General features: G+C 42.9%; 1 protein-coding gene and 1 pseudogene across 1 annotated transcript; both read left to right on the top strand.

Moving 5' to 3' along the window:
* The window catches only part of LOC147462112 (putative galactinol--sucrose galactosyltransferase 2), a 36093-nt pseudogene extending 25949 nt beyond the window's left edge, over nt 1-10144 (top strand).
* Nucleotides 10145-13490: 3346 nt separating this feature from the next.
* Nucleotides 13491-14322, top strand: LOC147462111 (uncharacterized). Its single transcript, XM_086502638.1, has one exon. It carries the CDS (start codon nt 13831-13833, stop codon nt 14320-14322), a length of 492 nt encoding a protein of 163 aa, XP_086358764.1. The 5' UTR covers nt 13491-13830.
* The last annotated feature ends 234 nt before the right edge of the window (nt 14323-14556 follow it).

Below are 14556 nucleotides of genomic sequence, written 5' to 3'. Positions count from 1 at the left end.
TTGATGGAGAAGCTGTTCAGGCCTCATCGAACCTTCACTGGAGTGTTCTTTGATGATATTATCATCTACTCTAATTCATTGGAGGAACACAAGCAACACCTCCAGGTAATATTTCAAGTTTTAAGACATAATAAACTTTATGTTAATCGAAAGAAAAGTGAATTTTTCTTGCAAGAGATTCAGTGTTTAGGTCACATTATCTCTCAAGATGGCATCCAAATGGATCCATCTAAGTTAGAGGTGATAAAAGGATGGCCTAAACCAAGGAATCTTCATGAACTAAGAAGCTTTATAGGTATGTGTGCATACTATAGACGCTTCATAGAAAAGTTCTCACAAATTGCGGGACCATTACATGACCTAACAAAGAAAAGTGTTAGGTATACATGGTCTGCTAAGGAGAACAATGCTTTCGAAAAGCTTAAAGGAAAGCTTATCTCTCAACCTGTGCTTACACTACCGGATCTCTCAAAACCATTTGAGGTCCAATGTGATGCTTGTGGTGATTGCCTTGGGGCTGTTTTGCTCCAAGAAGGGCACGCCATAGGCTATGAGAGTCGAAGGCTCGACCCTGTTGAGCAAGCTCTAGGCATATACGAAAAAGAACTCCTTGCAGTTCTACATGCCTTAGACTCATGGAAGCACTATTTATTGGGGACTCCTTTCATTCTACGAACGGATCACCAAAGTCTTAAGTACTTCATGACGCAGACCAAGCTCTCCGAAAAACAAATAAGGTGGGCAAATTTACTTTCGCAATTTCATTTTCATATTGCTCACATTGCTGGCAAGCATAATCAAGTAGCCGATGCACTCTCAAGACGACCGAGAGTGAATGCGGTTTCCATAGCAACTCACGATGATCTATCTTCAATGATAGATGAGTATGCTATTGATCCCGATTTTAGAGATGTGATTTCAGCCCTTGCATTAGGGAAGAAAGAAGAACCATTTACTTTACAAGATGGTTATCTTCTCTATGGCAATAGACTATGCGTTACTAACTCACTACGTGAGAAAGTAATGTATGAATCTCATGCTCCCCCATATGCGGGGCATAGAGGGATTCAGTCTACCTTAAAGGGAATTGAAACATATTTCTATTGGCCTACCATGAAAGTGAACATACAAGAGTATGTTTCCAAATGTGTGGTATGTCAAAAGACAAAATTTGATAGAGGGAAGCAACTTGGATTGCTTCAACCCTTGCCAATCCCTAATTCACCTTGGGAGAGCATATCCATGGATTTTATCTTTGGATTGCCTAAGTCTATCCATGGGAATACGGGGATATGGACGATAGTAGACAGGTTCAGTAAACAAGCTCATTTTATACCTGTCAAAAAGACTATCAAAGCCCATCAAATGGCAACCCTCTTCATTTCACAAATTTTCAAGTACCATGGCTTGCCAATGTCCATAGTGTCGGATAGAGATCCTAGAATGACCAGTAATTTCTGGAAGGGTCTCTTTGAGAATTTAGGAACAAGGCTAAACTTCTCTTCGGCCTATCATCCACAAACTGATGGCCAAAGTGAAATAGCTAACCTAACCATTCTCGATCTACTAAAAGCCTATGTAACGGAAGTAGATCAAAGATCCCAATGGGAGAAGTACTTACCCTTAGTAGAGTATGCTTACAATAACACTATACATACTTCCACAGGAAAAGCACCTTTCGAGGTAATTGAGGGAAGATCAAAAAGTCCCTTGCTACTTAAGGTACATGGGAAGATCTTCGCTGCAGATGAGTATAGCCGAGACCTACAAGAATCTTTCCAAAAGATTAAGGATGCTATCTCTATCTCACAGCAAAGGAAAAAGGCTGCTGCTGACAAGCACAGAAGAGCCCAAGCCTTTAAAGAAAACGATTGGGTCTTGTTAAAGTTTCCCAAGGCTCGATTAAGGCACATGACGGGCAAGAATCCTACGGGCCACCAAAAGTACTATGCTAAACTAGCAAAAAGGTACTATGGTCCCTTCCAGATTCTTAGGCCAATCAATGAGATGGCCTATCAACTTAAGTTGCCCAATCATTGGCTCATACACAATGCTTTTCATGTGAGCCTATTAAAGCCTTACAAAGGAGAGCCACCTCAAGAAGCAACTATTGAAGACCCACCGGAGATCGAGGACCAAGAGGAGGTGCTGCAGCCCGAGTCCATTCTCCGACATGAAGACAAGGTATTAAGAGGCGGTAAGACTATCCGACGATATCTTATTAAGTTTAAGAATTATCCTTTTGAAGATGCTAGATGGATGCAAGGCATACAATTAAAGGATAACCTAAACCTTGTCAATGCTTACAATGCTTCCCAAGAGTAAGCAAATGTACAAAATGTTAAAAATGAACAAAATTTTTGTCTTATAAGACTCTCTTTTTCTTTATTTGTGCACAAAAATGAAGTAGTATGCATGCTTAGATCAAGTTTGCGGAGACGACGTCTCCCAAACACCAAGTAGAGCTTGTCACTCTACTATGGAAGACTGAGAGGACTAATGTGCAGACATGCTTGCGGCAGCCTCAGGCTCTCAAGCGCCAAATGGACTAGTCATCCATTATGGAATGATGTCGTAGGGTAACATAGGGATCCTCTACCCGCTAAGAAAAGGACTCATGAATATGCTTTATCTTCTCTACACCATAGTCGAGGACGACTATGATTTCAAGAGAGAGGTAATGTCATAATAATCAATATCTATTTCTCCTAAATGATTTTCTCATATTAAAATGATCATTTAATGTGGGGAAGTGCCAAGGGAGAAAAAGCTAGAATATTGGTTAAGCTAGCAGACCGGCCACAGTAGGGATCCAAAGGAGGGAAAATAGGGATCCAAAGGGGGGGCCATCTGCAAAAGAGCCATGTGCAACAATGGGCTAAAAAGACCCTAAGGTTCAGCCCATTAAGACTTCCAAAATGCTAAGGTTCCAAAATTCAAAGGTTGTGTCCAAAGGTCAACCCTAGGGAAAATTGGATGCTTTGTGTGTGCCCTGAAAGTCTTTGCACATCCCTACATGGGAGGGGGCGAGCCCCAAAGGTAGGGGATGAGAGAGAAAACCACACACACACACAGGCTCCCTTTACACAAAGGGAATGAGGGACACATGTCAGCTCCCTAGGCCAGATGCCCACACACTAAGCATCCAATTTTCCCTAGGGTTGACCTTTGGACACAACCTTTGAATTTTGGAACCTTAGCATTTTGGAAGTCTTAATGGGTTGAACCTTAGGGTCTTTTTAGCCCATTGTTGCACATGGCTCTTTTGCAGATGGCCCCCCCTTTTTGATCCCTATTTTCCCTCCTTTGGATCCCTACTGTGGCCGGTCTGCTAGCTTAACCAATATTCTAGCTTTTTCTCCCCTGGTACCTCCCCACATTAAATGATCAGTTTAATATGAGAAAATCATTTAGGAGAATTAGATATTGATTATTATGACACAAACCAAGTAAATCAAGTTAGGGAGCTCCAGTTCTCTTCAAAAGAAGAAAGATGCAACTTTACGACTCTACATTGACTACAAGGACTAAACCAAGTAACAGTTAAGAACAACTATCCTATCCCATGAACCGATGAATTTTTGGACAGACTACATGGTTCCAAGGTCTTCTCAAAGATAGATCTAATATCTGGTTATTATCAAATCAGAATAAAGGAATCACATATTCCAAAGACAGCTTTCAACACCCGTTATGGACATTTTGAGTTTATAGTAATGTCATTTGGTCTGACTAATGCTCCAGGTAAATTCAATAGATTGATGCAAGATATTTTCAGGCCGTACCTAGATGACTTTGTTCTTGTCTTCTTTGATGATATTCTAATCTAATCAAAGGATGAAGAACAACATGAAGACCACCTAAAAAAGGTGTTGGATATTCTTCGAGAACACAAACTATATGCAAAGATGAGCAAGTTTTCATTTTTCACTCCAAGGATTGAGGATTTGGTTTTTATAGTTTTGCATGAAGGAATCTCAGTGGACCTTGCTAAAGTTCAAGACATTGTTGAATGGCCTCAGCCATCAAACGTGTCATAATAATCAATATCTAATTCTCCTAAATGATTTTCTCATATTAAACTAATCATTTAATGTGGGGAAGTGCCAGGGGAGAAAAATCTAGAATATCGGTTAAGCTAGCAGACCGGCCACTATAGGGGTCCAAAGGAGGGAAAATAGGGATCCAAAAGGGGGGCCATCTGCAAAAGAGCCATGTGCAACAATGGGCTAAAAAGACCCTAAGGTTCAGCCCATTAAGACTTTCCAAATGCTAAGGTTCCAAAATTCAAAGGTTGTGTCCAAAGGTAAACCCTAGGGGAAATTGGATGCTTTGTGTGTGACCAAAAAGTCTTTTCAAATCCCTACATAGGAGGGGCCGAGCCTTGGGAGTAGGGGATGAGAGAGAAAGTCACACACACACACACACACACACACACACACACACACACACACACACACACACACACACACACACACACACACACACACACACACAGGCTCCCTTTACACAAAGGGAATTAGGGACACATGTCAGCTCCCTAGCCTAGATGCCCACAAGGTGTGCCCAATTCCTATTGGATGGCCTTGGAGGTGGACCAATGAGAATTATGCTAGAGTAAATCTCGTTTAATTAATTTAAAAACACTTAATAAAAGAACCAATGAGAATTAAGTCTCCTAGAAGACTATTGGGCAGTCTCCCAAGGGGTCCAATGAGCATTCAGGAGCCCAATGGCTTGCCTGATTCCTATTGGCCAGGAGGCAAAGGGGTCCAATGAGAGTTTAGTTTAATTATTTAATTACCTAAAGCTCTCACAAAAGGGGAAAGGGGGACACATGTCAGAAGGCTATCACTTATGCTGCTTAATACCTATTGGCTTGACTTGGGGAGGTCCAATGAGGCAAAAGCCAGACCAAATTAGCAGCTAGGGCTCGCCCAAGAGAGAGAGGGGGCTGATTTTTGCTTGGCATTGACACACACACACTCACAATTGACCATGTGTGAAGGAAGAATACTCTATCTCCTCCCAAGCTTTAATGGAGAGCTCATCACCTACTCCAAGCTTGTGAGATAGAAGCCTACATCAACATTCTCTTGGCATGTGGATGCAAATCCAACCAAGAGCCAAGCTTCAATGCATGCTCATCTCCTCTACCAAGCTAATTACTAAGCTAAGCTATGCTAATATGAGTGATTATGTGAGGAGATGTACATCTTTCTCGTAAGATACTCCTTCTTCCTCTCAATCTACTCTCATACCCTGCTAGCTCTCACCATCTTCGAAGGTGTGTGAGGTCTTGGGTCTGAGAACGGGGATAATTCAAGTTGTGTTTGATTAAGTGTTTTGCTTGGTGTATGAAGCTTCCATCTTCATTGCACTAGCTAGTCTTGAAGGAACACAAAGAATTGTATTGTACAATGTCTCTCTTGATGGGAGAAACCATAATACAAAGCCTTTTGGAGGGGGGACCGGCTCCATGCAAATCCGGTCCTCAACTGTTGTCAATAGCTTAATTTCTCTCTCTTTTGAAAGTATTGTCGATGCTATCTAACTAGGTGTTATGCTTTTTGTTGCTCTCTCCACCCAAGCACTCTTGTAATTCTCATTAGGAATCTATTCTAATGAAATGCCCACTATGTTCATGCTAATTTCCGCTACACATAAGTTATTAGGCCATTAAATGTTACAGTCTCACAGGTTTTACATTGTGTTTCTGGCCATATTGGTAGACTGTTTCCAGGTGTTGTTGGTGAGGTGGTTTTGCTATCTAGCTTGCTACTTGTGCTCATGGCAGAGACAGGTGATCGATCAGATTGTGACCCCTCACAGATGCGCGTGTTTGATGGGTCAAACTTTGTGGCATGGAGAGAGTGTATGCTTGATGCATTGACACAGCGAGGGTTGCATCGACCATTGAGTGGTGATGCAGGTAGACCTTCAAACATGTCTGACGATCAGTGGCAGGAGCTAGAGGAGATGGCACTATCTACGCTCTCTTTGCACCTTGTGGAATCTGTATATGCTCTTGTTATGTATGAGGCTACTTCGAGAGAACTTTGGCGCAGATTACATGATATGTATGATAGATCTGAGTCATCAAGGACTCGTGTGAGACATGTACATTCACGAGTATGCCGATAGGTGATATGTTGGTATTGTGGTCATTCTGGACACGTTAGACGGCATTGTTTTCGTCGTATGCGACATCGTAGGAGACATGGCAGTCTCAGAGATGTATGTAGTGATGCCATGGACTCAGTTGCTTTGACAGTTGAGGCAGATGTAGTGTTGAAGTATACTAGTGACGGGGATGTCACTTTTACCTCGAGCTATGCACGAGATGCTATACATGTGGATAGTGCACTCCCTTCGCAGTGGTTGCTAGACGCAGATGCTATGTTTCATGTCACACCGCATCGTGCATGGTTTTGTAGCTATTCTAGCGGGATGCTTGGCAGTGTACGTTTGACCGATGGATCGGTGCATGCGATAGCAGGTGCAGGAGATGTGAGACTGTCATTACCGAGTGGTGCATCTTACTTGTTACGACATGTGCGCTATGTACCAGATTTGACAGTGAGTTTGATCTCGATTGGTCAGCTTAGAGATTGTGGATGTCAGATTTTGCTATGAGAGCGAGATTTTGTGATGCATTTGGGTTCGCTAGTGATTGCGAGAGGTGCCAGGAGTGGTACAGGTTACCCATTGCATGTGGATCACGGGAGAGACAGTGTTGTCTCTGTGATCACGCAGCCAGGTAGAGAGCGAGAGAGCAGGTGAGTCTCTTTTGCTCATGGGTTGCAGGGTACTTTGCATGGAGTGCAGAGTAGTGAGCTCGTTGTGCACACAGTTGGGGCACGACTTGAGCAGTCACACAGAGAGGTGACAGAGTCAGACATGCATGCTTTGCTAGTGACTGAGCAAAGCAGAGAGTCAGTTGTGCGAGATACTTCTATGCAGGATAGACAGATAGAGAGGTCTTGCTTTAGTGAGTCACGGCAGGAGGACGTTGTGCAAGAGTCTATGCATACGGAGTTAGAGCATGAGAGCTCTAGTGAGTCACAACAGATTGAGTGGTCATGTTTACAGTGGATGATTGCAGAGGAGGCTGAGATGTCAGCGATTATGCAGTTATTCCTTTCTATGCTCGACAGTGAGCATGGGTATATAGTTGTGCAGGATACGTCTTCCAGCAGACACCTAGAGCAGTTGGTTTGCTCTGAGGTTGCACGACAGGGTGATGCGTCTTTTGCGGACAGTCAGGAGATGCATGTGGTTGACACGCCTTGTCAGTCAGAGATGCCTATTGCTAGGGATATATATGTTGATGCATGCTCCGTAGAGCTAGCAAGGCCCGCTAGCATTGCATCGGCATTCGGTGGTCTCATGTATGAGATGTTGATCTTGAGACCGGATATCGCAGCTGCAGTGGGAGCATTTGCAGTTGGGGTTGTCAGTTGTTTGTTGACTGATGATGGCATAGTGCACGAGGGAGATATGCAGATATTGCGTACATACTTGAAGTACGTGTGCGGTACGTCTGGTGGTGTATGGACTTACACGGGAGCAGGACAGCCGGATGCACACGATCATAGCCAGCCAGTGGGCATCGGTTGAGAGCGGTTTTCTCTCGCCTTTTGTAGTCTTTAGACTAGGTTCTCTTGCTTAAAGGCACAGTCGCCTTTAAGTGGGAAGTTGTTGGGGTATAGGTGCCTGTGCCTTGCCCGGCCGCCCAGAGTCTAGGCGCCCACTGACTTGTATACCTTATACATAGCATAAGTGTATAGGGGGCTGCTCACTCTTTGGAGTCTCCCCACCCACATCGTGTGTGTGTCTCCTTCTCTCTCTCTCTCACTCTCCGTCTGTGGTGCTCCCCGATCCCCTTCAGGAATTAGGGTTGCAAGGAAACGCACACAACTTGGAGAAGATAAAGGAAGCTCAAGGCACACAATAGAGAGTGTGTTTCTTAGTGTGCAATGGAAAGATAGATAGCCCTAGAGTGATGGGCGTATATATAATGCAAGGGGGAAAAAACCTCCTAAAGAGGGAAAAAATGCCCCGGCGGTCCTAGTGTGTTCACACACATCACTACCACATGTATATGGTAACATAGTCCACCTTGATAGCTTGTGCAATGCTCGTATTGATCTGCCTTATTTGCCTTAGAGTTGTGGAGATGCACTTGCAAACATTTCGTAGGCGAGAAGAGAAGGAGGTATGGAATTTGTCTTTTGCATCTTGGCTATCTGTTGTCAAATAATGGTAGCAGGCTTAGTAGCAACCTTACACTGCAGATGCCAGCCATTCTGAATCGGTTTGGTTGGTGCACATGGGATGCTTTCTATACAGATGTTTTAGTAGACAGAATCAGGCAAAGTTTAAAAAGGTATCGTCTATATGCCTTTGTATCATCTCTTGAGATAGGTCATTGCAGTGGGTTTTTTTAATCAGAAAAAACTTCAGTAGAACCAAATTTTTTGATTATTATATTTGTATGTTTACCAGAGGATGTTGAGGGTTGTCCAAGGTGGTCCCTGTAACATTAGTATTATCCATTATTTTATACTCATTATAATCAAAGGACTTAATGTTTTGAGACATTATTGTATGATGGCATATGCAACAAAGCCTGCAGGTTGCATTATGGTCAGCTATGTCCATTGATAATGCTAATGCATTGGCTATACTGATACCATTGGTAAATTCAGGGGATATGACAGAAGCTTGGGGGAGGGCCCAAAAAATTGGTAATGTAAGGTGGACCATGTCAACCCATTGAAAGCAAGCTCCATTGTTTATCGATGCTAATCCACTAATTATGGAAATTACTTTGCATTTTTTGAAGGAAAGCATAGTAGGTGACAAAAGAAGAGCAAACTTTCTGGGCTTTGGTTGACTGTAATGGACCTCTATAGTATGCACTCATGTTTTTACTCCCCGATGGAAATGTAGAGACAAGTGTCATGGTGATTGTTTTTGCAATTTCTGGTTCTAATCTAATTTTGAGTCTTGACATCTGCCCTATTGTTCTTCACCATCAAGCATAAAATTTAAGCACCTGGACTCTCCATCATATATGCATACAAATTACTCATTTGTGTTTGTTGAGCTTATGCACCTCTTACTTGTTGTGGAAGCTCATCATGGTGGACAACTCTCTGCTGTGGATTATTGTTTGATCACTTATGCCATTTTATGTGCCTCTCCTTTCAATTCAGTGTCTGCAAGTGGCCTCTTCTATCATAGTAAGCCATAGGAGTTGTGGAGATCTGATCATGTGGGTAATAAAAAATTACCAAGCACTTGATGTTTGAGATGAACTTAAAAGGAATACAGAGCTAATCTGCCACTATAATAACACCAAAGTAGGCACACCTTCGCCTCAGAGTCATAAGTCGCAGGAGTGTGTGTGTGTGTGTGTGTAAAGTGGGTTATCCAACTTTAAAAAATGCAGCAAAGTATGAGAAGAGTCTAACAATCTTGGGATCTTGCTTGATTTCCCTCAGCTTGGATGATGGTGGTACTCCAGCATGTTTCATCATCATTGATGACGGATGGCAGTCAATTGATGAGGAAACTTTCAAACAGATACCGTACGTTGTACTTAACAAATGACACTACATGCCTGCACTTACATACTCCTTCACACACGTGAAGCAAGAGGGATGGGAAGAGTGTCCTAGCTATGGTCTCATGGAGGCTTAGTATCATCAATTAATGCATGTCAAATAAAGGGCTTTGTGATTCCATGCTTGTTGCTAACACAACATTACATGTACTATGGTTGTGCACCATTCACGCACCATTATTACATGTATGTGTAAACAACTCTTTTTGTTCATACAGTTTGGCCAGGAGGCTCACAAATATAAAGGAAAACTACAAGTTCCACAAAGATGGGAAGAGGCAAGAGGATCCAGCGCTGGGTTTGCACTCTGTTCTCCCCATGTTCGCCATTTTTGCACACGACACAGTGCCTACCTCCTTGATGCTCGTCGCAAGAGAGTGTGTGAGAGAGAAGAGAGCATTGTCGCGATTGTGCCTTGCTTGCATCAGAAGTGGCCTGCCTGGACTCACAACCTTGCGACTATTGCATCCTGTCCTGCTTGGGTCTGCATCGAACAACAAACTTGCGGCTTGAACCCCAACAAACAAACCTACTAACCTGGATCACCTACACTAGCACACATGCAATTTGGTCGACGTCCCTTGACTTCCCTGTAGTGGTGCAACTCCCTGTTTCACTTTTTGTCCCCTTCTTAGCCAAAGCAAAAAACACAGACAACATTCTGTTGGTATTTGATCAAAGCTCTGTGTGCACGCGCACGCACACGCACATGTGTGCGTGTGTCTTTGTGTAAATGTGTGTGTGTGTGTGTGTGAGAGAGAGAGAGAGAGAGAGAGAGAGAGTTGACGACACCACCAATGCCAGAGAGTGGCCTTGCAACCGCTTGAACAAGAGACACATCTCTTGCTTGTCTTTCCTCAATAAAGGGTAAACTTGGAACAAGAACCTCCTTTGATATGAACTGCAATTTTCTGACTACAGAATTACAGATACAAAAATGGGAATTATAAGGTGGCGGTAAACTCTTACAAGGGAATTGAAGTTCTTTTTCTCGATACCTTAGGATTACACTAAACCTAGGTTTTTCCCGAGCACTGGTTTGGATATCACAATTTGATATGTCTTGGCATTATCTAATTTGCTAAAGTATGGTGATTGATCACGCTTGAGAGAGAGAGAGAGAGAGAGAGAGAGAGAGAGAGAGACCGGCATAGGATGCTTCTCCCACGAAGTTTTTGCATCCCTCCACATAGGAAAAGATGAGTACCTTCCTCTGTATTCACCTCACACCTTCCTTAATCTTCTCTTGTGCTTCATCTGTCGAGCATCACACACACAAGATATCGGCACTTAGCTTCATCGTAGACACCTTCAATACAAGTTGATCGATGTCTCCTACTTAAATGAACTCCACAACAGAATGGCATAAGCTCCACATTGCGAGGTTATTTCCATTCTTAGCTCCCTCATCATGCTTTGGTAAGCAATCGCGGACAACCTTCACATGATGTATGAAACAATAGAAGAAAAATATAGGGAAAATTACCAAAATACCCTTTTAATTTGCGGAAATTCCCAAAATACTCCTCAAATTTCAAAATTTCCCAAAATGCCCTTTATCTATTTTGGTTAAATTGTTCAAAATTTTCTATCTTTATTTCCTTTTTGACAAATGAGATCCGTTTTTGAGTGCTAGGGATGTAATTTGCCACAAATTACCTCCAAAAAAGAGCAATTTATACCTAAAAATAATGAATCAGATGCAATTCATCTCCAAAGCCTACATAGCCAACTCAAATTCTAAATATGCATCTTGATTTGATAGACGACAATCATTGTTCTTATGAAAAGCTACAGTTTTCTTTTTTATATTTGGAGAAATTTGATCTCACAACAAGGGGTATTTAAAAAAATTTGAAGCGCATTTCTGGAGTTAATGGCAAAGTATCAAGATACTTTGGGAATTTTTATAATTTGAGGGGTATTTGGGTAATTTTCCTAAATCTCTCTCTCTCTCTCTCTCTCTCTCTCTCTCTCTCTCACGAGAACTCACCACATCTCACTTTCCCTCTCTTTTATTTTCTATCTTGTCAAACATTACTCCATTACTCTATATGAAGATATGAAGAGATTATGATTATGGATACTCTTTTATTTTGGAAGTTCAGCAGCATCGTTAAACACAACAAAAACTTGTACTTGATTTGGTGTAGATATATTTTACCAATCGCAGGCCTTGTGATTTTATCACTTGTTAACTTATGCGTTTGCAGTTGTTGCATGTTCAAACACATAAAAAGTTTCCCACGGGTAATCTTTTTTTTTGCTCCCAAATTCACAATAATGAGTGTATATATATACTAAGAAACAAAAAAAGATTACATAGGAAGCCATGCTCCTTTCAAGCCATGGCATCAAACAAGAGCTTAGTTACATCGAACAAATACATCGATTGCTAAAGGGTGCCACCCTAAGGAGGTCGTCTACCATCCAAGGCAAAGAACTTACATTGGCTTGGGGTTGCTACCAAGAAGCATACCCTGCCACAATGCATCCCTTGATCGCCAAGTCGAAGCTAGGACAATAAACCACTGACACAAGAACCATCAAGCATCACTTTTTCTTCTTTTTTCTTTATAGCAAACTAACATTGTAGGTCAAAGGACCTGCAACATTTATCACATGGCCAATGAGATCTAACTTCTGGACCTACACTTCACCTATAGTAGTGTTCGGTTGGGAGGATTCATTGGACACTTGATTCTCCATGGTTGAATCGACAAGTGACTTTGGCTTATCCTAAATCTCATTTGTGGGGTGCTCAGGCTTATCATGCATCTCTTCTCTGTAAGGTTTTCATACTCTTTGATTATTCCACCTTGCTTCATCTCACTGTCACCATCCTCCCCTGCAGGCTTGTTGGAGGTCGCACGAGGTAAAGTATTCCTAGAAACACGTCTCCATGTCATCATGCCCACCGTATTGTAGGTCACTTCAGTCTCGGGGAAGTTCTTAGCAAAGTGTCCAACTCTTTGACATTTATAGCAAGCATTAGGGAACAAAGTAAAAGCCACTTTTTGCCAATAGGCTCCATAATCTCCCATATTGAGATCTAGGTATTTGCGAATGGGTTTGCACATGTCCCAAAAAATGCACACTTTCAAATCCAAGCCCAACCTAACACGTTGCATCTTCGAAAAAAACAATACCCAACCTAGAAGATTGGCAATAGAGTCCACATACCCACACTGGGCAAAAGTTCATAAAGTCTTCATCTGGAGACAAGTCAAGTGACCACGGCATTGCATAATCGAAGTAAGACCCCCCAAAATACCTACTATGATCACAAGATCCTAAACCTTGTGCTTAAAAAAGCACTCTATCACATAGAACCCCTTTACTGGTTTGAAATGGCAGATTGCGTTTCTGTTGCTTATCGCCGTTGTCGCCCAGTCCCATAAGCCCTGGGAAGACATTTTTCAACCCATAAAGTACGGGACCACCAAGCGAGCAAAATGCATTTCTAAGTCGTGTAGCTCTAGCTCATGGTTGAAATTAGCTTGCATCATGTACCCATTCTCAATCTTTTTCTGGTCGAGCATGTTCACCTCGTGCAAAGTTCTCTGTCGTTAGGGTTCGCACTCCAGAGGAAGATGGCTTCAAGATCTTCTCTAGCCCAAAGGCATTAACACTGGATTCATTTGCTCTTTTCTTTCCCTCAACTACAAATTTGTAGTCCATGCCAATTGGCTTGCTTTCGTTATCTAGAACAAGCTCATCACTAGTTATGGCTAAAGTACCATGTGTGCACCCCTCCCTAAACCTATGGAAGGTTATTTTGTATAGCTTGTTAAGCTTTAAGTGTGTTTTTGTGTGTGTTCAGTTCACCATATGCGTCGTCAGCAATAGGAAGCTCAGGCACTCGCACTAGATAGGTGCCCCACATGCTATGGTATGGGGTCGCTATGCATGGATTTCAATCTGTGAACTTGCTTTTACCCCGCACGTAGTCATGCTAGGAACATATCAAGCAAGATGCACCAGCTAAGGAGACCTGAGTGATGCCAATATGAAGGTATCTAGCATTGCCTTCAGAATTGTATCGCCTCTCCACCACACCTTGCCTAACCCTATCAGGCACAGGACTTGCGACAGGACCAAAAAAGGGTATAGAAGCCGACAACATTATATAATGCCGATGATGAGCAAACCAAAGATGAGTTGAACCAGCCATCACAGGGTGAGATCCGTGAGGTACCATGTGGCATCACCAGCAAGACCATAGGTTGTCCAAGCACTGTGGGCCAACCTCCCATCCCAACTTTGTACAAATCCCCAAAGAAACTAGGGTGCACATCAAACAAAATCTCGTATGTGCATCACAATGGCGACAGGCAGGATCTGACAGACCTTCTTCAAGAACCAACATGCAAGGCAAGGCGAGCGAGTTTCCTTCCACCAGGAAGGGAGGCAGCCGCCAAACCCTTATAGCAAAAATATTGCCTGCATCTGGGCTCCTCACGCCCCAGGAGGGAGATAGGCAGCCAGCGGTCCCCTCCCAAAGCACCTCTTGCCTACAACGCCACAGCCAAACACTCATGAGCACCCCATCCCTTGCATCCAAACTGGACCAAGCATTCGACGCCCATGCAACCCCCAGACAGCCCGCCAAGAGGGCCTCCCCCCAGCGCAAGATCGTTGAGGCTGTTGCGCAAAGCACAAAGGCTAGGGCTGCTTTGGCGACATCATAGAGCACAGAATCATTTCAACTTAAGCTTTAGCTCCCATGATTACTCTTGCAACAAACTACATCAAGTTGGTAGCTCACTCAACGCTTCCTTTAACTTCTTCCTCTCTTACCCATCTCTCTCTCTCTCTCTCTCTCTCTCTCCCCACCTCTATGTATGTGAGCATCAAGAACCTTGTAATTTTATTCATTGCCCCTTCTTTCCTTGTCTTGCAATCTTTTTCTACGACACATGTAT

The sequence above is a fragment of the Adiantum capillus-veneris genome, chromosome 3 (assembly GCF_014529385.1).
Source record: "Adiantum capillus-veneris isolate H3 chromosome 3, ASM1452938v2, whole genome shotgun sequence".
Classification (NCBI taxonomy): Eukaryota; Viridiplantae; Streptophyta; class Polypodiopsida; order Polypodiales; family Pteridaceae; genus Adiantum; species Adiantum capillus-veneris.
Note: the sequence above shows the minus strand (reverse complement) of the source record. Positions and strands in the feature narration are given on the sequence as shown.